General features: G+C 36.4%; 1 protein-coding gene across 1 annotated transcript in view; it reads left to right on the top strand.

Annotated features, from left to right (window-relative positions):
* Positions 1 to 21,353, top strand: part of fw (furrowed) — a 158,853-nt gene that overhangs the window by 107,668 nt on the left and 29,832 nt on the right. The window contains exon 5 of the mRNA XM_067098672.1: positions 4,380 to 4,472. Coding sequence (XP_066954773.1) covers positions 4,380 to 4,472 — 93 coding nt within the window. The remainder of the gene's footprint in view (positions 1 to 4,379; positions 4,473 to 21,353) is intronic.

Here is a 21,353-nt window from a genome sequence, read left to right as displayed (position 1 = left end):
AGGTGGATAATGTTGTGCAAGTTTTCCGCACAGTGTACATCCACTATCTATTAGTTAAATAGTAAATGTAGCAATGACCACTGTGTTTTTTCTCTGGATCAGCCCACATAGCAAAGGAAACACACACACATATACAGTATATATGCGTGTGTGTGTGTGTGTGTGATGATGTTTGGTGAGAAAAAAAAGCCTATGATTCACATTCCTTTAGGCCGGTTTGAATGTTTCACCCGGCCTTGTCTTTGACCGTTAACTGCTAACGGCAGTTTAATTCAACCACGAAACTTTTCAGATACTGGCATTCACTGAATGGCGAGTTCAGCTATAAACGATCATTGTTAATCGTTCCGGTAATCATTTTGAATTCGAAAAATCTAAGTATTATTACGAAAACATTGCACATCAGCAGTAATCAGGAGATTCACATGAAATCCTTTGTTTGTCCATCAAAATAACGCGAATGACTTGTTTTTCGTACCTTCATGCGAAAATGATGAATCCCTTTGGATAGCCTATCACAGTGGGAATCGGCCCGCAAAGAATCCTCTTGCTAACCGGTTTTTCGCCAGTACAGGGATCCGTTAGGACGACTCGAGCACGACTCCAGAATAGCAACTATTTGTTTTTTCTTCCTATTTCTTTATGGACGGATCCGTTACACGTGAGATCTGGTGACACAGTTTCCCCGGGTCATCTGGCCCTGGGTCAAGTGACTCAGAAGGTTCTTTGTTGAGAACGTAGATACTTTTCCGCAATAACTTATAAATGATAAGTGTTTAAAAAACAGGTGCCTTGATCCGTTCTCTGCACATACTTAAGTCAGTTATTTATCCTTACTAACATTTTTCAGCTGAAGATCAGAATACATTCTTAAATCTGTTACTTATCCATACTGAACATTATTTTAGATGAAGATAAGAAGATTAAATTATTAGTTTGCATTAAATTTATACCCTTACTCGCCCTTAAGTTGTGACGAAGGAGAAGCTTGTAAAAAGTGCGACACCCTCATGAAGGTTTAAAATCCGTCGAGAATATTAAAGCTACCGTGGTAACCTCAGGTAACCTTGACTTCATATCGCGGGTCATTGGCCTCTGCATTTAATGTCAACCGCGTCGCGTGGATTCGTCATTGTTGCAAGCAACTCGAACCTTGCATTGCGCAACAATAACTGCTGAACCGTTTAAGGCCTGTGTGTATTTTCGTTCACCAGTGCTGCATAGCAAGTCTACTTTCCTCTCTGTGTTTTGTATGAATGTTAGCCGCTCAAGTCCTGTTAACAGCGAGCTTGTTGTAGCTGCGTTATCGTAGTTTTCTAAATTGTCTGTTCGAGTAATAACAGTCCTTTTGTGAGAATTTATTATTGTTCAGGAACAGTAAATGATACATCATTAAGTATAAGAATATTTGAGTAACAGCAAGAAGAGACTTACTTTATCATCTGTTCAGCTCATTTTTCTTATATTTTAATATTGATCTGAACATTGTATAAATGGCAAAAAATATTTTTACCTAAACAAGTATGTTATCGATTTCCCAGATATTAGTGAGATTTGTATTTGGAAAATAAATAAACTAATTTCACGTTAAGACATCAAAAAGATTTATATTAGTCAGGTATTTAGATTTATGCTTTTTTGTGAATGTAATCAGCTTCTGCATTGAAAGGATGCACAGACACGTAAAGAGAATTAGATTAGGGTTTCTGCTTATTGGGGATTTGGATATTAGTAAAATCCAAAGTAGGGTTGCATACACGCTCTAACCGATTAGGCAATTAGTAGTTCTTCATTGGAGGGTGGGTAGAGCTCTTGGCCAGCACGCTGTTGACCCAGCGTTCGACTCGCCGACCGGCCAATGGAGAGTTAGAGGAATTTATTTCTGGTGATAGAAATTCATTTCTCGTCATAATGTGGTTCGGATTCCACAATAAAAAGGTCCCGTTGCTAGGTAACCAGTTGGTTCTCGGCCACGTAAAATAAATCTAATCCCTAGGCCAGCCCTAGGAGAGCTGTTAATCAGCTCAGTGGTCTGGTTAAACTAAGATATACTTAACTTTATACGTTGAGCATTTAAATACTTCTGTTATCATTTAAATTTGCCATTTTGGTTCAACCCATTCTTTCTGTCTTCCTCTGTCATCCTTCGCCGAGCTTATCTATCTTATTTCCCGTAGGGGGTTAGTGCCGTCAGTGCAACTCACGCGGTGCACTGTAGACATTACTTAAGTTCTTTGCAGCGTTCCTTCGGCCCCTAGCTGCAACCCCTTTCATTCCTTTTATGGACCTCCTTTCATTATTCTCTTTCTTCCATCTTACTTTCCACCCTCTCCTAACAATCGTTTCATAGTGCAACTGCGAGGTTTTCCTCCTGTTACACCTTTCAAACCTTTTTACTGTCAATTTCTATTTCAGCGCTGAATTACCTCATAGGTCCCAGCGCTTGGCCTTTTGGCCAAAATTCTATATTCCATTCCTTATCCTTAAATAAGCATATTTATCTCGTGCTAAATTGTTCTCATATATATATATATATATATATATATATATATATATATATATATATATAGATATATATATATATATATTATATAGATATATATATATATATATATATATATATATATATATATATATGTGTGTGTGTGTGTGTGTGTGTGTGTGTATCTATATATTTAATATATAAAGACTTTTTTTAATTATTATTATTACCTGAGTAGGTTTCGTTTTAGCAGCAGATACGATTCAAAGCAGGAATTAATCTTTAAGTATTTTTTTTTTTTATGATATAATACTAAGATGATGTCTGGCGTTTCTTTATAAGTAGACGAAACTATTCCCCGAGTAATATCTTTTAAATGCCTCTACACCATTCATCTTTTGGTATTCACAGGATTCACCCTGTGGTTCAAGTTTGTGATAAATCCACAACACCAGCACCACAGTTTTAAGTTACTAATAGAAATAGACTCTGCATAACATCCGAGACTTCTCGTTGTCCATTTTCTCCCATAGTTTGTAATTTCATTTTGCTTGAAATATTGAAGTGTACGAGACACACCTGCCTAAATGACATCAGTTGTATTACCCACCTCAACGGATCATTTGGCGTTAGGCCAAGTGTTCTCAGAAGTATAACCTGATAAGGAACTAGTTTCATATTTCTTAGCCGTTTTGTTAACCTTCGGCTTCATTTGGTAAAGAATGTGTCGCTGCTGTGAACTTTGATATTCAAGTGAGGAACTTGAGCTAAACTTAGGATAATTTTTTATTAATTCTTGTTCCCTTATAGCCAGATTTTTTGTTCTACATTTTGATTTTTATGCTTTTGTATGTAAAGCTGTATCTGTTAAGGGAAACGGAATTAATGCAAGACGAAGTGACCCTTAAGAGTTATGGTTGGGGCATTAGTAGGCCTAGATAGAGCTTCATGGTCTGTTTCACTTTTTGAACATCAGCAAATAAGTTGGAGCTCCTCAATGTTCATGGTTCCCAGACGTATAGATTACATTAAAACCACATTGCTCTTTCACTTCCATTACATATAGTCAGCGTTAGTACTGAAAGATAAATAATATTTGAACTTTGGATTTTTCAAGATTTTCATTTTGTCATTTCCTAGTGTGTCAATTTTATAATTCATTAATCTTCGCTTCTTTGTATCAGACCTTAAAGGTCAATAGAGTAAGTAGTAATTTCTCTTTTTAGAGGAAATTAGGACACGAAATTTATTCACTTCGTCTCTAGTTCGTCTTGCTGGCGAATTACTTCTTACGAATCTTTAATTCTTGATGACTTTCGAGTTGAATGATTTTTTATTTATTATAGTAATATAAAAACCAAATAAATTTATGAATTGTAGATCTGTGCATATTCTTATGGTGTTCATAATAGTATAAACTCATTCACCAATGCAAGTGACACGTAGTTCACATAATAATTGCTTATTTTATGCAAATGACCCAACTCACTGACACCATTCACATCTTTGTCATCGCCGATAGACCGGAATTCACAACAAATGAGGTCAGGGAGGGGACTGATTTGGCCTGATGCTGAAAGGAAATCATTTGCATTGAATGGGTAATAAATAGATTATAATAGCATTAACTTGGAGCGTTTATTCATAATTACCCAGAATTAGTTGTTATTGCGTTATGCATATATAAATTTAATTCTCCCAGTGTTGGAATTTTAAGTCAGTTATTGAAATGATTTCTTATTCATATTTAATAATTGAACAAGGTATTCATTCATTGTCCTCTCGTGGAAGTGTGTAGCTCATTGCTGTATATAATTTCGGATCACTGGGTATTCATTAATGATTACTAAGCCTTATGAGGAATTTTACCATATTCTTTGTTATATTTCGCCACCAGGACACCAGCCAGTCCAGGATATTGAAATCCGTGTTGGAGACTCCATCAACATCCAGAGGAATCGACTGTGTGCTTGGTTTCCAGGGACTATAGGTGAGTACTTAAACTGTTGTAAGGTTTTCGCTCCAGTGTCCCCGAATAGTTTACTTTGGTTGAATAAGTACTTGCTCGTCTACATTTAGGTTTAATCGTTTATTCAAATTTTTATTTGTATACGTAGTTGTGTTACGGCACAAACACGCGAGAGCGTAAACAGGTGTGTGTGTGTGTGTATAGTCATAACATATAATAAGTTATTTCGTGCGTTGGCTGGAACATTTGGGCAGCACGCGAAATATCTGTTCACTTGGTATTCATTAAATATCTAGAATTTCATGAAATATCTAGAATCTTCATCAGTTGCGTGAAATGGGTGAAGAATTGGTACCATCGGTACACAACTTGGCCGAAGACATTTTATGTATGGTAAAATATACTTACATTTACAAATGTGTTAAGAACGTTTAAAACAGTTCTCAAGTACTTATTTGGTTATTATTATTATTATTATTATTATTATTATTATTATTATTATTATTATTATTATTATTATTATTATTATTATTATCCAAGCAACAACCCTATTCGAGAAAGCAGAATGCTGCAAGTCCAAATTCCTGACGAAGGAAAGCATTCCAGGACGGAAAAAGAAATACAAAAATATATAAGGGAAATAACGAAAACGAAAGATAAAACCAACCACGAAACCAAGACTCGTGTGAGAATGTTTCTCCGACTGCATGACTCGGAAGATCACTGTATGATTTAGTTATATCTGGTATAAAGCTTCTAGGAAACTCCCCTGCAGAACCCCACAAAAGAAAAGGCAAAATTTAGGATAACTATATGTTCAGTACTACTTGGTGCATGGTATAGTCTGGGAAGATCGGAATGCAAAGGGTAATCAGTATTAGGAAAAACTGTACGAGTATACAGTATTCCGAGTGAACTAACAGAACGACGTTGACAGAGATTAATACTGAAATCTGGAATAGATAATTTAATAGAAAAAAAAATTTGTTTTCAAGCAATTTAAGACGTTTAGGGGTGCAAGTTGTGATGCCAGCACTGGTGCACGCCGGTAAGGGCTGGTGTTGCAGGCTCAGGTGTAGGTTGAGGAGTGAGAGTTGGTGCTGCAGGCTCTGTCGAAGCCGAGTAGTGTAGGATGGTGCTGCAGAGAAAGAAGGATGATTTGTCATGTATTTGTTTATTTTACTAGCGACTGGTGGTACTCGTTGACCTACCCGTACACTAGCCCCTCTCAATAATGGCTGAAGATTTTATGAGTTTCATGAAATGATCAAATGAAAAAGCCGTTTCACGTATTGACCCAAAAATTTCAGCTATAACACGAAGCGGCTGATTCCATGTTTTGAAAATTATAAAAATATATTCTCTACTTGTTGCTATTGCGCCACACGGCGCTTGTGGGCGATAATGGTGAACATGTGTGTGTACGTGTGTGTATGTGCATGTATTTACGTTCATGCTCCAGGAGGTGTAAGCAAACTGGTTGTTACTAAATTTTGTTTGGATGTGTATGCTAGTTTCATACCATTGTCATCTTGGTTCTAAACGCCGGAGGGTACCAAATTGTCTGTCCTCGTTTAGGATACGAATGAAATACGGAGATGCCCAGCGACATGCTACTGCGCTGGCCTCAAGTTCAAAGCCTTCTCATGTCAGATAGATTCAAAATCCCATGCTTGCTATGATCTAGGTAACTCCCAGACTATGCTCATAAGTTTGCCCACCGATAAATGGGGTGTCAGCGTCTGCTAAAATAAAGAAAAATGGCGTGGGCTTAGCTTCATCATCTGTGATTGCGTATTATGTAGGCAGTTTCATGCAGTAACCACTTATACCTCTAGTCAGTTGATACATATCTTCAGAAAGTAAGTCGTCGGTTTCCTTAAGGATTTTTGCCAGTTTCTTGTTTATATACCATTTTTGTCAATAGAAATTATGTACATAAAATTTCGTTACTAGAGTAAATTCAAAACACTTCAGCTCAGTAACAGAAATCAATTGTTAATTCTATGATTTTTTAGACTACTGTGATTCGGCAAGTACCGTTAAATGAGATTTAAAAGAATAAAACTTTTATATGTCTCACGACTGTCGTCGAAGGGGAAGTGGTTCGGAAATTTTCACATTTGTCGCATCGCTACACAGCGACGGGAGGAGGTCTTCAAGCCCTGATTGGCACAAGGACAGACACCGCAAGGATGTGATGTTGATGCTTAAATAAACATAAGGAATTTATGGTACAGGTTTCTGCAGTTTCGAAGGTCATTGGTTGCACGTCTTATTTCGACCATGGAGAGTATTTGGATAAAATTCGGTGTTCAGTAATGATTTAGACTAGTTTTTATAAGACAAGTCAATAAGGGCTATGACTCATAGTTGAGAGGGGATAAAGGCCTTGGAATTTATTATGTGCCATCGTCGTTTACCTTGCTTTCATGTACAGTTAAATGTTGGGTAGCCCAGAGTGTTTTTGTGTTAAGCAATTTCCTGTGTTGAATGTTGTCAAGGTATGGAGAAATGCCTAGATTACTTGCATCTGGAAGTTGGAAGTCACCCTTGATATTTTTTGGTTACATAAACAGCAGAGTAAGGAGGAAGGAAATTAGAATAGTCTTGAAAAGCTTGTTTTTATATTAAATGTCTGCCGTAAGATATTTCATTATTGCAACTGCAAACGACAATCCAGTCTTGCTTTGAAAGTTAGGAAGTTGTCTCTGCAGCGATAAAAGTACGACAAGAAGGAAAGAAACTCAAGTTTTATCAGGTAATCGAACACCTAAAAATAAAAATATCTCATGTAAGAAAACTCCAAGAATTAATGTGTTTCACACTAAGATACTTGCTAAAAAGTGGTTGCAAAAAACATCAGATTAAAAACAATAACATGATCCCAATCAGGTATCCAAGTAGCCTTTTGAGATACGCCCCTTTAACCTAAATACGAGCAATATAATTTTCATATATTTAAAATAAAGAAATCAGAGTGAATGTTCATGATTTTTTTTATCATACGAGAGGAATGGAAGAAGTAAGAAATCACCTACAAGAATTTTGAGATATTTTTTTTTATAAACGAAAGAAACGGAAACGGATAAGTTATTTGTTCATTGCGTTCTTGTAGGTGATTGCAAAGTTTCTCAGCAATCATTTTGCCTCCAGTTGCATTGCTATTTATGCCTTTTACATTGCATCCGTTGCCTATGATCTTTCTCACCTGGCTTTGTAATCATATTCCATTTTCACCTTTAACTTGAGAAGTAAATCCCCTTGTCCAGTCTTTGAAGTTCAGAAATTAGTGAGTGGTCCGGTTAAACTACTTTAGAAGAATGTTCATTGATGTGCAGAAGGACCATACGCCTGCGTCGGAGTCCGTGTCCGTACTACGGTATCTGATCTGATACAACCAAGGTTGAGATTTTTTCTTTTTTTAAATTTTATAGTCATAATTTTAACCCACTGAACACCTACTTCCTCTCCACATCATTTGTCCCAGGGTACGAACCAAGAAGTTTCAAGGGCTCTGAGTGCGTGGTAAGATGATGAGTTCGCGTAAGGTGTCAATTAGTAGACGACGAAAAATATATTAGTTTTGTGAGGCCCGTCATTTCCTCTGTTGTTTCCGCTTTGACTTTCCATACTGTCCTGTCACAATGGCAGCTCGAGCGCGACAGTTCTGTGAGTAGATGGCTGGCTGAAGTAACAGCAAACTTCTAAATGCCCAACGCCGACCACGTTTCGCGGAAACTGAGGTTTGGCATTGCAGGTTAAACGTTATGCCGTATCTCTTTGTTTACATGAAAACTATTAGGTTTCCAGTGAAAATATCTAAATACAAATGTATTTTTATGTTAGTTTTAAACTCTTGGCTATATATTAAAAAACTTTCACTTGAGTAAGGTCTGCTATGCCCATACTTTTATCGTAACAGTGAGACGTTTAGCACCGCGTGAATTTCTTATTCGTCCCATCCTAGCGATCTTAGTGTGTGACAGACCGTAGTAAATTCACCCCCTCGTGAAACGTGGCTGTGATCATTGAAATGAAAAAGCTCATGTTCAGGAACATATTAATTACACCCCCTTGTGTAGATATTGAGATCCGTAAATTGAGGCCCGCTCCTCCATGGTGGAATGGGGTTAAAGAGGCCATGTTGCAAATGTTCCCCATTATTATATGTCACATGTAACAGGAGACTGGTGGTAACATGTAGAATTGGCTTGTGAAGTAGAAAAAACTTTCAGTGCAGGAGAGCTGAAGGTGACTGGCACGTCAGGTTAGACTTGATTTTGACGCTAAAGAGAAAGTGTATGTACCCGTCTAAGATTAAAATGATCAAACAAGAAAAAGGAAGAGAAGCTATTGACCTTTTTAATAGTCTGTCTCTTGATCTACTCTGTTCATTTTTGGGAGAACTCGAGTCTCACGTGTTTGAACAAGATGTTTATCCAGTGTTTTGAAAAATAAAACTGAAAAGACAATGAATGCAGATGGTTCTTAAGATTTTCGCATCATTGTCAACAAAATACTACCACTGATGTAACAAACTTATCTATTGGACAATAAGAACTGGGCTTATTTGTAAGTAGGAACCAGCAATTGTAATACTAAACGGCGTGGAAATATAGTTCCCAAGGTTTTATCCTCGTCATTCTCTGAATTACCATGCAATGACTTTCCAAGTTTGGCAATACAGTTATTTGTAAATAATGATGTTATGATGCGAAGGTTTCCTCTTTTTAAGACTTCTGTGACTTTGCATGCACGGTTACTTATTTCCACTTCCAGTCCATGCTATTTTTTTTTTTAGGAGCAAAAGAAGTAAAATTTGACCCTTTATAAATTGAGGTTATTCTGCTAAGTGTTTGCCTCCATTAAAAATAATCATAACTTTATACCTGTATATTGTGTTACTACAGATATATGATCTTCAAATGGGGTTAGAAAAAGTATTTAATTTTCCATTTTGTTCCACAACTATTTAATATTTACAAATGAGCCAATTTGAATAACTCTGATTCATGACATGTTTAGTTCATTCATTTATAATTTATCCTACGTAAAGCCAGCAAGCATGTTAATAGCTAAACGCCATATTTACATATCGCAATATCCATCAGTATGGACTTATTGTCTTTATCCTGACCGGGCTTAGTCTAGGCTTCGGTCTGTTTGGTGGTTATTTGTATGGTTGTATTCCATGTGTTTCTGTGTTTGTTTTTCTATTTTATGTTGTATTCTCTCCTCTTCCTGGATCAGTTTTTGTCACTTTGTGTGAGATTATAATCGGCTTTATTTGCGGATGTATGTAGCAATTTATGGTTAGATGCAACAACAGTGATAATTGTTTCAGCATATCAAACCAATCCACTCTTAATCCTCCCTAGAATATAATCCTGTGATTCTTCAGTGGAAGAATTATAAGATGGACAACTCAAGGCTGTAGAAAGGGGTTTTCTGTATGAAAGACAGATGAAAGTAGGTAAGAGAACATAACATGTTCCCAGACAAACAGAAAATTAAGATGTTGGTGAAAGAATTATGCACAATTTCAGCAGGTTTAGCATCATTTTCTTCGTGACAAAAAAAAAAAAAAAAAAAAAAACAAACTCACACGATATAAAAAGGGAATTATTCTTAGCCTTTCGTTTGGTTGCTGTTTAGGCTTTATTTAAATCTGATTAAAATCACTTTACTTTTTACGTAAGAGGGAAATGTTTTATTGTAATATGATAAAACCATATAAATTTTTCAAACCCCCTCTCTACACACACACACACACACCCACACACACACACACCACACACACACACACACACACACACACACTGAAAACATTCGATTCATCGTCCACAGAGCTCTCGACAACTGCAAATAGAATATTTCTTCACTTTTCTGCTCACCTCAGTCCTTATATTTTAGTTGGATAATTCTTCTCTCAGGTCTTATGTTCATAACTTTCCTACTGTACTTTAATCAACAACTGCGAATAGAATATTTCTTCACTTTTCTGCTCACTTCAATCCTTATATTTTAGTTGGATAATTCTTCTCTCAGGTCTTATGTTCAAAAATTTCCTACTATACTCTTTAATCGACAACTGCAAGTAGCATATTTCTTCACTTTTCTGCTAACTTCAATCGTTATATTTTAGTTGGATAATCCTCCTCTCAGGTCATATGTTCAAAACTTTCCTACTGTACTCTTTAATCACGAGCCCCTCCTTACCTTCTCTGCTTGTAAAGTCGGTAGAGCAGTCGGTTCCTTGAGGATTATCAAGATTTATATCTGGGCTGTAGTCTGGCACTATTCATAAGTATTTTCCGGAGAAAGTAATTCCAGTACTTAGGCGTCGTTTTTGCCTAATTTTTTCTATGAATCTTGCACTTATTCTTCTTCTTTGAGACCTGCAAAGGAGGTTGGCTGTTGTAATCATTCTAACTGTTCTTCTGTTGCTTAATCTGTTAAACTAGTTGAAACTTTACCCAACTCTCACTTCCAGTTGCATCTTGAATCTAAATTTTCTTTGGAATCAAAATGATGTTTTCTGCCGACGACCTTTCCTGTCGTTCTGGAGGTATCGGGAAATCTTATCTCGTTGCTCTTGATATCTTTCAGAAATACTGTTGGACAAAATCATAGGTTGTGTTTTCTCATCCCAAATCTTAGTATTATTCCTTGGCTTTGCGGTCATCCTTTGCATTCAGATCTCCCCAGACTGTGCCAAGCTCCACCTAGTACCAGATGAGCAGATAACTATAACGGTCTTACCTTTTTATAAGCTTCAATACCACACAGTTTTACAGGACTTTTCCTAGAGTGATCCTCTTAATCATTCATGTGAAGTGCTGGAACTTCGGGAGTTGGGTAAGATCTCATGAGTTTCATCTCGGTTTATTTGTTTATTTTTTGTTATTTGTCTTAATTCCTTTTCTGGGCTGTTTCTTGTTTGTAGTTGGTCTTTTCTTCTGTATGCCTTGTCCCGTACTGGGTTAGTTTTCCTATTATAACCCTTGGAATAATAATGATAATAATATCCAGCTGAATCTCACATTAGAATATGCACGCCAAGATTTCTGCTTAGAGCTTGGCTCTCTCTCTCTCTCTCTCTCTCTCTCTCTCTCTCTCTCTCTCTCTCTCTCTCTCTCTCTCTCTCTCTCTCTCTCTCTTACTCACTTTTGATCCAGTGATTTTGTTGTCAGCGCCGACTTTGTTTTCTATTGGGGTCTCTATTTCTGTTTTCTTACCTACCCTCTCTACATTCTGTATACTGATGATGTTCGTTTCCAGTCAGCTTCATATATATATATATATATATATATATATATATATATATATATATATATATATATATATATATATATATATGATATATTGATATACATACCGTATATATATGACTGTGAGATATTTTATGTTAAAACAGAATTCTATCAAATATAAGGAGCCGCCAAAATATAGAAAATAAATGCTATATTTCGGAGACCAAACTGTCTCTCTCTTGCCTGAAGAGAGAGACAGTTTGGTCTCTGAAATATAGCATTTATTTTCTACATTTTAACGATTTTATGGGCTCCTTATACTTTTTATATATATATATATATATATATATATATATATATATATATATATATATATATATATATATATATATATATATATATATATATATATATATATATATATTGATATACATACATACCGTATATATATATGACTGTGAGATATTTTATGTTAAAACAGAATTCTGTCAAATATAAGGAGCCGTTAAAATATAGAAAATAAATGCTATATTTCAGAGACCAAACTGTCTCTCTCTTGCCTGAAGAGAGAGACAGTTTGGTCTCTGAAATATAGCATTTATTTTCTACATTTTGGCGATTTTATGGGCTCTTATACTTTATATATATATATATATATATATATATATATATATATATATATATATATATATATATATATATATATATATATATATATATATATATATATATATTATACACACAGGATTTTCTTCCATCTCCGATTCTTCGTCTGTGATTTACATCGAATATTGAATTCCCCCATCTTCACTCATGATTTTTTATATTGAAAACACAACCTAGTCTAGTCTCTTCAAGAAAAACTTACTACCTATTTTCAATGTAATTCTTGTATTTTGCCCTGTGAAGATGTTATCCGTTTCTCTTCTGTCAACATTTTGGATGCTCAGATACTAAATTTTTCGTTAGCTACGACATCTTGAGTTCTTTTATCAAGCGGACCCGGCAATGATTGGAATATTGTTTTATTACTTTTGGCGATTCTGCTTATCCGCAAACCCTCCCCTCCTCCACACACACACACACACACACACACACACACACACACACACAGGAATGAATTTAATGCAGTTTATATCTTCGATGAAACCAGCCTCACTTCGTCTGTGGTTCATCGGTCCGAGGAAGGCCTAGTGACACCTATCATGCCACCTCATCCCTCATTTACCAAACATAAGATCAGCAAAATGGATTGCTCGATGTCGGTGGCTGTTTATTTATTTCTGTATATTTTTATCCTTTTTATTTTATTTTGCCTAAATGTGGTAACCTCTTGTCGCTTCTGTTTTTCCTTGATTCCTGTGAATTGTCTTTCAGGAGTTCCTTACGGATTTGGCCTCACATTTCCCTCCCTTATTTTATATCTAGTGTCCGTCAGGGCTCTCTAGTTTCACTGTCCATTGGCATTTGTACGAAAATGATCAGTCTTGTAAAAGGAAGTGACAGGAACTTGTTTGGTTTGTGAATAATTTTGTAAATGAAACCGGTTGACCTATTGGAGCCAGTCTCAAGTAGGCTACGAAGTCAATAAGATTTCCACATGAGACTGATTAGTATAAAGAAGAGAGGAGGGTTCGATCAAGGAAACAAGTTAAAAATGCGCCGTTGTTTCTTCGTCGCAATCGAGTTTTCTGTACAGCCCCTACAGCGTATATTCAAGGCTACCGAAAATAGATCTGTCTTTCGGTGGTCTCGGCATAATGCTGTATGAGCCTCGGCCCATGAAACTTTAACCACTGCCCGGTGGTAGCCTATCCTATATCGTTGCCGGAAGCACGGTTATGGCTAACTTTAACTTAAAATAAAATAAAAACTACTGAGGCTAGAGGGCTGCAATTTGTTGTGTTTGGTGATTGGAGGGTGGATGATCAGCATACTAATGTGCAGCCCTGTAGCCTCAGTAGTTTTTAAGATGTGAGGGCTGACAGAACAAGTGCTGACGAACAGACAAAGCAGGCACAATATTTTTCTTTTATAGAAAACTAAAATTAAAGATTCTGGAGAGCAATGGCACTCTATCAGAGATTAGCTGGAAGTCCTGTCCTGTATGAATACCAAAACGCATTTGAAGTTGAGAAAGGTTGTATATAAACTAATGTATACTGTATAGGAAAAAGCATGCAAAGGCATTTCACTATCGAAAATATAGGATAAGCAGATATATGTACACCTCCTGGAATATGTAAATAAATTTCAAAACACACAAACATATGAAGGTATGTTAATAAATGTAAAACCACAAACATATGAACATATGTGTGTGTATATATATATATATATATATATATATATATATATATATATTATATATATATATATATATATATATATATATATATATATATATATATATATATATATATATATATATACATGAATATCAAAAACCACAAACATATGAACACATGTAAATAAGAGTTAAAAAGCACAAACACATGAACATATGTCAATAAATATAAAAAAGCCCAAACACTTGAACATATGTAAATAATTGTAAAAAAACACAAACATAAGAACGTCCGACTAGCTAGAGGATTCCAGAAGCCCCGCCCACCAACATTTCGGTTCGTCAAATTATCAGCTTTGTATTAGAAGGCGCTCATAAATAAACGCAGGAAGCAACAAAACGCTTGAGGAACAAAGGCAACTGGCAAATCAACAGATAAATAAATAAGTGGATAAATACATAGATAGATAAATAAATAGATAGATAGATAAATAAATAAATAAATAAAAATCTCCCAACTCGAACTCGCCAGAAAGTGACCTGACGTCACTCTGGACTTTTTGCTTCTTAGTTGATAGCCCTGAACTATAAGCCCTATTCGCCTTTAGACGTCCTATTACGGGATGCTGTGTGCACCCAGGCGTTGGCTCTGCATCGTGATCGCTGGTTAGTTCGCTTAAGCTCTAGGTTATAGATAGTTACAGCTTTTCTCTTAATATTTTCAATGATTTGAACTTAATTTTCATGCAGTGGCTTGTAGAATTGTAAAATGTTAATTTTTGTGTAATAATTTTTTTTTCAAATGTTTTTCGTAGTTACAGACACTGTTCTTGCTTCTAAATTGGGCTTCGTGCATACAAGCCTTTCCGTGACTCAGCCTCAACCACCGTTATGCCTTTGTTAAGTCCACTCATTTTTACAGATTCATCAAGGTTGCTTATGACTCTGCAAGATTACTTCTGAATGCAGCTTTCGCCTGTTGTGATTATAATTCTGTGGTACTCTCACTTATTTTCTCACTTTCTAATCCCTCTCTGTGTTATGCAATACCTCTTGTTTTTACAAACATCATTGAGTCACTTTTGATGAGTTGCTTTCTGGTGTGTTATCATCGCTTGTCGCTCGTTTTTTCAGGTATTCATTGTATCTACATTCGAAAAACAAACTAGACGGTAACTTTTATCGTTTGAAATAAAGTGGCTTTACTAGATATATTTCATATATTGTTGGGATCGCTAGTTATTCTTACGTATTTAAAAGTCATTAGCAACCTCTTACCTTCAATTACTTGTTATCGTTTTGAATTATTTCGCCATACTCTGATTCTATGGGAGGGATTTGCATCAATGCAAAATGAATTAATGGGAGGAAATTGCTCAAAACCGAAATTTATGCAGAGAGAAAGTTAAGTATACCTTAGTTTTACCAGACCACTGAGCTGATTAACAGCTCTCCTAGGGTTGGCCCGAAGGATTTAACGTGGCTAAGAACCAATTGGTTACTTGTCAACGGGACGTACAGCTTACTGTGGAATCCGAACCACATTATAGCGAGAAATGAATTTCAGTCACCAGAAATAAATTCCTCTAATCCTTCATTAGCCGGCCGGAGACTCGAACTCGGGCCTAGCGAGTGCTAGCCCACAACTCTACCGACTCACCCAACGAGGAACTATGTGCAGAGAGAGAGAGAGAGAGAGAGAGAGAGAGGGAAGGGGGCGGCTGTTGCGTTGGTGAAAACGGGTGTGTTTGGTACAAGGACATAACTTGCAAGCGCACCATATGTAGTAATGCTCGTCCGAGCCACAGTAATAGTAATAGCAGTAGTAGCAGCATCGTTATGACCGTTTATGTAACGTGCTTTTAGCAACGTCAGTGAGGTGTGTCATCTTCGGAAAGCGGTCGGTCCATTTTACGCCATCATAACATAAAAAGGAAGAAGAAAACCTGAAGGAGGGAACTGCGCTAAAGCTACAAATCACACTGTACCACCCATCATTATCCTAAAAAACCATACATGACACAGTTGCTGATAGTGATCATGGACATCACAATTCCTTTCGTGTTCTGTTAGCAACTACTTTCATTTACTGTCGAATTGTAATCTTGCAATGAAGAATGCCATTCTTTTTTTATTCAGGAAAGTTGTCCTCCTTGAAGTAAGCTTTCGTCTTTTTTATTGAATTGTTAACGAGTTGTTTATTATCTTTGTTTTCTAACTGAGACAGAGAATCAAGTTATCTTTCAGATGTGTTGAACAATGGTTTTTAACTGATATCCAAATATTTCGCTGTCATTCTGTTTTATTCTTTATTTTATTTTCATTTGAGTAATTTATGTCCACTTTTCAATATTCTATTTCGTTTACACCAGGCAATACGTAGACGGGCATTCGTGACTAGTAATATGCAATTTTTTTTATTAAGAAAATTGAGAAGTATTTCAAATAGAAGAAAAATGTTATTTGATATTTGATTTTCAAAGACATTTCTCAACAACATGAATGGCGAACCTTTGATTTACTTCAAGGTAAGATGATAATCTCACCAATAACCTCATGTAGTAATTAAGAACTTCGTTATATTATGAGGCCTCTGCAGAGAGGGCGTGATGCACCTCTCCCTCGTATTGTTTGCTCCAAGTGGCCTGCAGTGGAAGTTACGAGCACAATGCAATGTAAGGAAACCGTCTCCATTGTATCTTGAATTGCTGCTTTTGTCTTCCGGATAAAGATGACACACAGAGCCCGGGGCCTAGAATGTATGTGTATTAAGACTTTCCACCTTAAAAAAAAAAAAAGCAGCAGTCAGAGGTTGTCATTAAGCTGTTGTATTGGAAAAAATGACAGGTAAGCTTTTGGCTTGAATATAGAACGAATAAATTTTGCCGAATTCGAGATTTTTTTTACATTGGCTCATTTTATTCATACGAAATTAATATCAGCGTCGTGGCTCATATGTTGCTGATTCATGTCGTGAAATAAGTTCCCCTTTCTGCCAAGTGGAAGAGAGAAGGTATTTGCCGCCTCTCGATAATTCTTTCTTGGTTCCATCAAAAATACTAAGATGTATCCATATATAAGTTCAAAACACACACACACACACACACACACACATATATATATATTAGCTGAAGCCACTGGGAAAGTTCAAAATGAAACGGCAGAGTGCCAAGTACTTTCGTGTATTTTAACACATCTTCGGGGCACGTGTTAAAATATACGAAAGTATTTGGCACTCCGTCGTTTCATTTTTAACTTTCCCAGTGGCCTCAGCCTACTTTAGTGATTTCTTAATATATATATATATATATATATATATATATATATATATATATATATATATATATATATATATATATATATATATATATATATATATATATATATATATATATATATTTATTGTGTTCATGTTTATGCAGATGGAGTGGATGCCTAGATGTTTTTACTGTGAACAAACTGCTTGCATGTATGATATTTCTTTCCTTTGATTTTAATTGCAAATCCTGCATCATTCCCATCACGAAATCCCGTTTGACAGGTAAATCCAACAGTCCTTTGTGATGAAAATCATGGGTAGACCCCGAGATTTAAAAACTTGCTCTGAGGTCACAAGCACCGTTGGCCCCGAGATTATTCATGTCAGGTTTGAAGTTGCCTCAAGGGACCTTCGCTCCTTAGTTAATGTTTAGCTTGCGGGAAAACTCTCGGAAGACTGTCGGATTGGGTCTTCTGTTTCTTTCATTAAAAAACATTTTAATTGGAAATTGATAATGTTTTGATGTGAAGTTGGATAATCCTTGTGTTGCTAATTTTGACAAGTTTTTTCTTTCATTTATTGGGATGAGGAAAAAAGTGATAATGAGGGGGTTTCTGTCAGTAAAAGCACAATTTTGTTTACATTTCTTTATACGCAGATGCTTCAGAAGTATAGAATAATGACTGTAGTGGGCAGTGTAATAGCTTGGAGACGGGGACACGATATTGGGAATTTTCCGGTAACAGTTTTGTGAATAAATCCTTTATCTCATCTGTTCTGTTTAACAAAGAACCTACTTTTCCTCCGATAAAATCTGATGAGAGCCGAAGTTTTCGTGTAAAACTGATGGTTCATTTTTTTCACTCGTCTTCAGCTACGTTGGGAACTTTATGAGAGAGAGAGAGAGAGAGAGAGAGAGAGAGAGAGAGCGCGCCATCTTCTGCAGTTTCCAAAGGCAGAGGTCAAGGGCCTTGAAATGGAAAGTGGTGTACGGGCATCCTGTGGGTTATGGCCGTTTCACATGACGTTGCAGTATCTCCCAGTTTCCGTCTTTTTCAGGGGGGTAGTTATTGTAATGCCAAATCACAGTTGACCTTTTCCTGATTACGTTTAAATCAACTCAGATCCCTTGAGATAATTGCAAAGAAGAGTATTTCATGAGTGTAAAGCAAGTAGAATCTTAAGACCATCTCAAGAGATGCCGCAATGCCCATAGCACATGTCGTGTGAATTTCGTCGCTGCATCTGTTGCGTGTGGTCAACTTCTCGTGTTTGGCTTACATCACTGGACCTATCAGGTAGTTCTGTGGGTGTGACAACCTTTGTGCAGTACAGTCCCAGAACGGTTTACCGGTCTGCATCACATGATTCCGTCAGTGAAAGTTGTTTTAGCGCCGGGCCTGTGGTGATTTCAACCTCGGCTCGGCCCGTCATTCTTGTTCTTGGGCAGCTGCTGACTCGGCCCGTCATTTAACGATGACGTCATTCATTTTCCAGCCTCTCATTGGCCAAGGCCCATCCATCTCAAGCAGATGACGATTTCACTGATTGCGCTACAGCGGTCGCAGTATCTTTCATTTGCAAGGACGGGGACCTGTTTCTTTCAATTTTTGTTACAGAATTACCTGATTTGTTGTAACACGAAGAATTGTTGTGCAATCGAAGAAGAACGTAATGTGAAGGAACAAAAGATATTACTGAACAGTTTGCAAAACTACTTACTCCCCTCCCCTTCCTGTTTTTTCTTTTTTATGACCCTGAACTCACGGTGGCTCTTTTGTTTTGTGTTCCTTTTTTTGGTGATATAATAATGCGCTTTTCTTATTAGTTGTCTGTTTGGTAAAACTAGCGAATTAATGGTAGGTGAATGCTTCGGAATGCGACTCATGGATTTTGCAAATAAAATTTATGGTTTCACTTTCCTCGAAAGCAGCTAGAGTAGAAAGTGGTTGAGCGATGTTCATCTTTTCTGAGCAGTAAGAGTGATAATAATAACAATACATGTCTCCCCAAAAATAATGGCTGCATTAACGGTATTCAATTTGAAGTAATCTTCAGTATTCTTCTGACGATTTCGTTTTCTGTAGCAGAAATGTCACATAGTCATTACCGGCAAAATTTCAATGTCTTGTGCTTGTAGAATTACTGTACTTCAACATTTTCATTAGTGAAATGGAAACTTCCCCGAAAGTGTCCTTACACCTTCATGACTTGACTTGAATATCGGACAGTTACCATTTGACCTTCCCCACAAAATAAGGAATTGCTAGAAGAATAGAGAAGCTTTATTACAAATTGAAATATGCTGATGCAACCATTCTTTTTAATGTAACGTATAAGAGAGGGTCTCCTTCCTAGTTACAGCAACGACATGCTGATAATAATAAAAATAACGCTATTATTATCAATGACACATTCCTCTTGAAACGCGGCAGTTACCTGGATTCTCTCATCTGATTAAAAAAGAAACTTCTAATATTTATACAGAAAATGATTGTTGTGATATTTTTACTTTCATAAAGTTGTTATATTGGTGTCTTTTACGTAGGTTAATTGCTTTTATAACTTTCCCACAAAGCATGCGTTGCATCGATTTTCCAAATCTACACTTTCCTCATAGGTAAGGGGAGTGCATAATTATATCTGATTCAACAGCTATAGATCGCTTTAGTGTTGAGTCGTAGGTCTGAACTTAGCTTTGGATGAGAAAAGGCACTAGAGACGAATTGCAAACATGGGCTGTCGTTTTCTCCAGCTTTCTCTTCATGCAAGTGTTTGCCCAAGAGCTCTTGTTCTGAAGTGATATATTTATTTTTATTAAGATGAAGTTGGATGGCGAATAAGATATGACAAATGAACGATGATGAAGGAATAATATTCATAACCAAAATGAGTCGTTCATTAGACGCTTTCTCTAGTCTAGTTAAATAAAGCAGTTGTGTTTGAGTGTTGTAAATGATTTCGTAGCCACATGGCATTAATACCTCGCAGTCAATGTTGTTTGTTAACTATATCTTTGTCGGACATCTACACACACTGGTCTACGTGTTTGATAAAACAAGACATCGTTCACTCCCCTATTCTTTGATCGAATAGTTTAATGGTGGCTTGTGGGCTTAAAGAATCATTCCTAAATGTCTAATTTCTCAAATTCGCATAGAAGACTCATCCGTAGCGCTTCTTTTCATTCTTGTATCAAGCCTCACAATACCGTTGTACAGACTACTGCACTCTCCGTTCCTTCCCCAATACCATCCAGTTTCTTCACCTGATTTGACCTAAGTTTGTGCACTCATTCTCTCCCCCACCGCCCAGGTATGATTCACATACCGAGTTACAGTTTCTTCACTTCGCCTTACATACTGATGTTCTCTTTAAATGAATCAAGTTTTTATTTTTTTTTATTTAACTCGTTCTAGGTCTCGGAATTACATTTAACCAATGCATCTGTTGGTGAATAACGCCCACTCCTGCTGCATCATTTTGAATACTGTTCTCTTTCTATGGAAATCATTTATACAGACATTTATCATTAACTTTCTTTTTCGAAAATATTTTCGAAAAAATCATCACATCTGCATTTCCCAGCACTTCAATATTTCGATTTTCCCATTCCGTTTCTAATTCATACATTTTTCACTTGTTCATGATTGCTCTTCTTTATATCGGGTATTCAAGGATTCGAGTTGCAAGACGGATGTAGGCTCACGTGCAGGGGGAAAATTTAATGATAATTTTTTTATTAGAGGACTTGTTGACAAAGAATTTTTCAAACGTGTATCTTAGTGTGCGAAACAACGGCACCAACAGATGATCACAATCTTTAAGATAAAGGAGTACCAGAATAAAAGTTGGGGTGAATTATGATCATTGAAATTATTATTGGTAAGATGAAAATATGGTTAAACTGAACTAAAGGTTAATGGCTAACGAAAACATTTTCGTGGATCATTCATGAATCTCCCTTTCTTCTTTACCTATCCCTCTTCCTTTCTCTAAGCCACATATCGGCCAGTACGTGCATGGCATGATAGTGTTCCTGTAACAGTCTCCTTTGATAAATCATTAATCTAAAATTATTGACACACTAATGAAACACA

This window comes from Macrobrachium rosenbergii, chromosome 4, assembly GCF_040412425.1.
Source record: "Macrobrachium rosenbergii isolate ZJJX-2024 chromosome 4, ASM4041242v1, whole genome shotgun sequence".
NCBI classification, from domain to species: domain Eukaryota; kingdom Metazoa; phylum Arthropoda; class Malacostraca; order Decapoda; family Palaemonidae; genus Macrobrachium; species Macrobrachium rosenbergii.
This window is presented reverse-complemented; position numbering and strand designations above follow the sequence as displayed.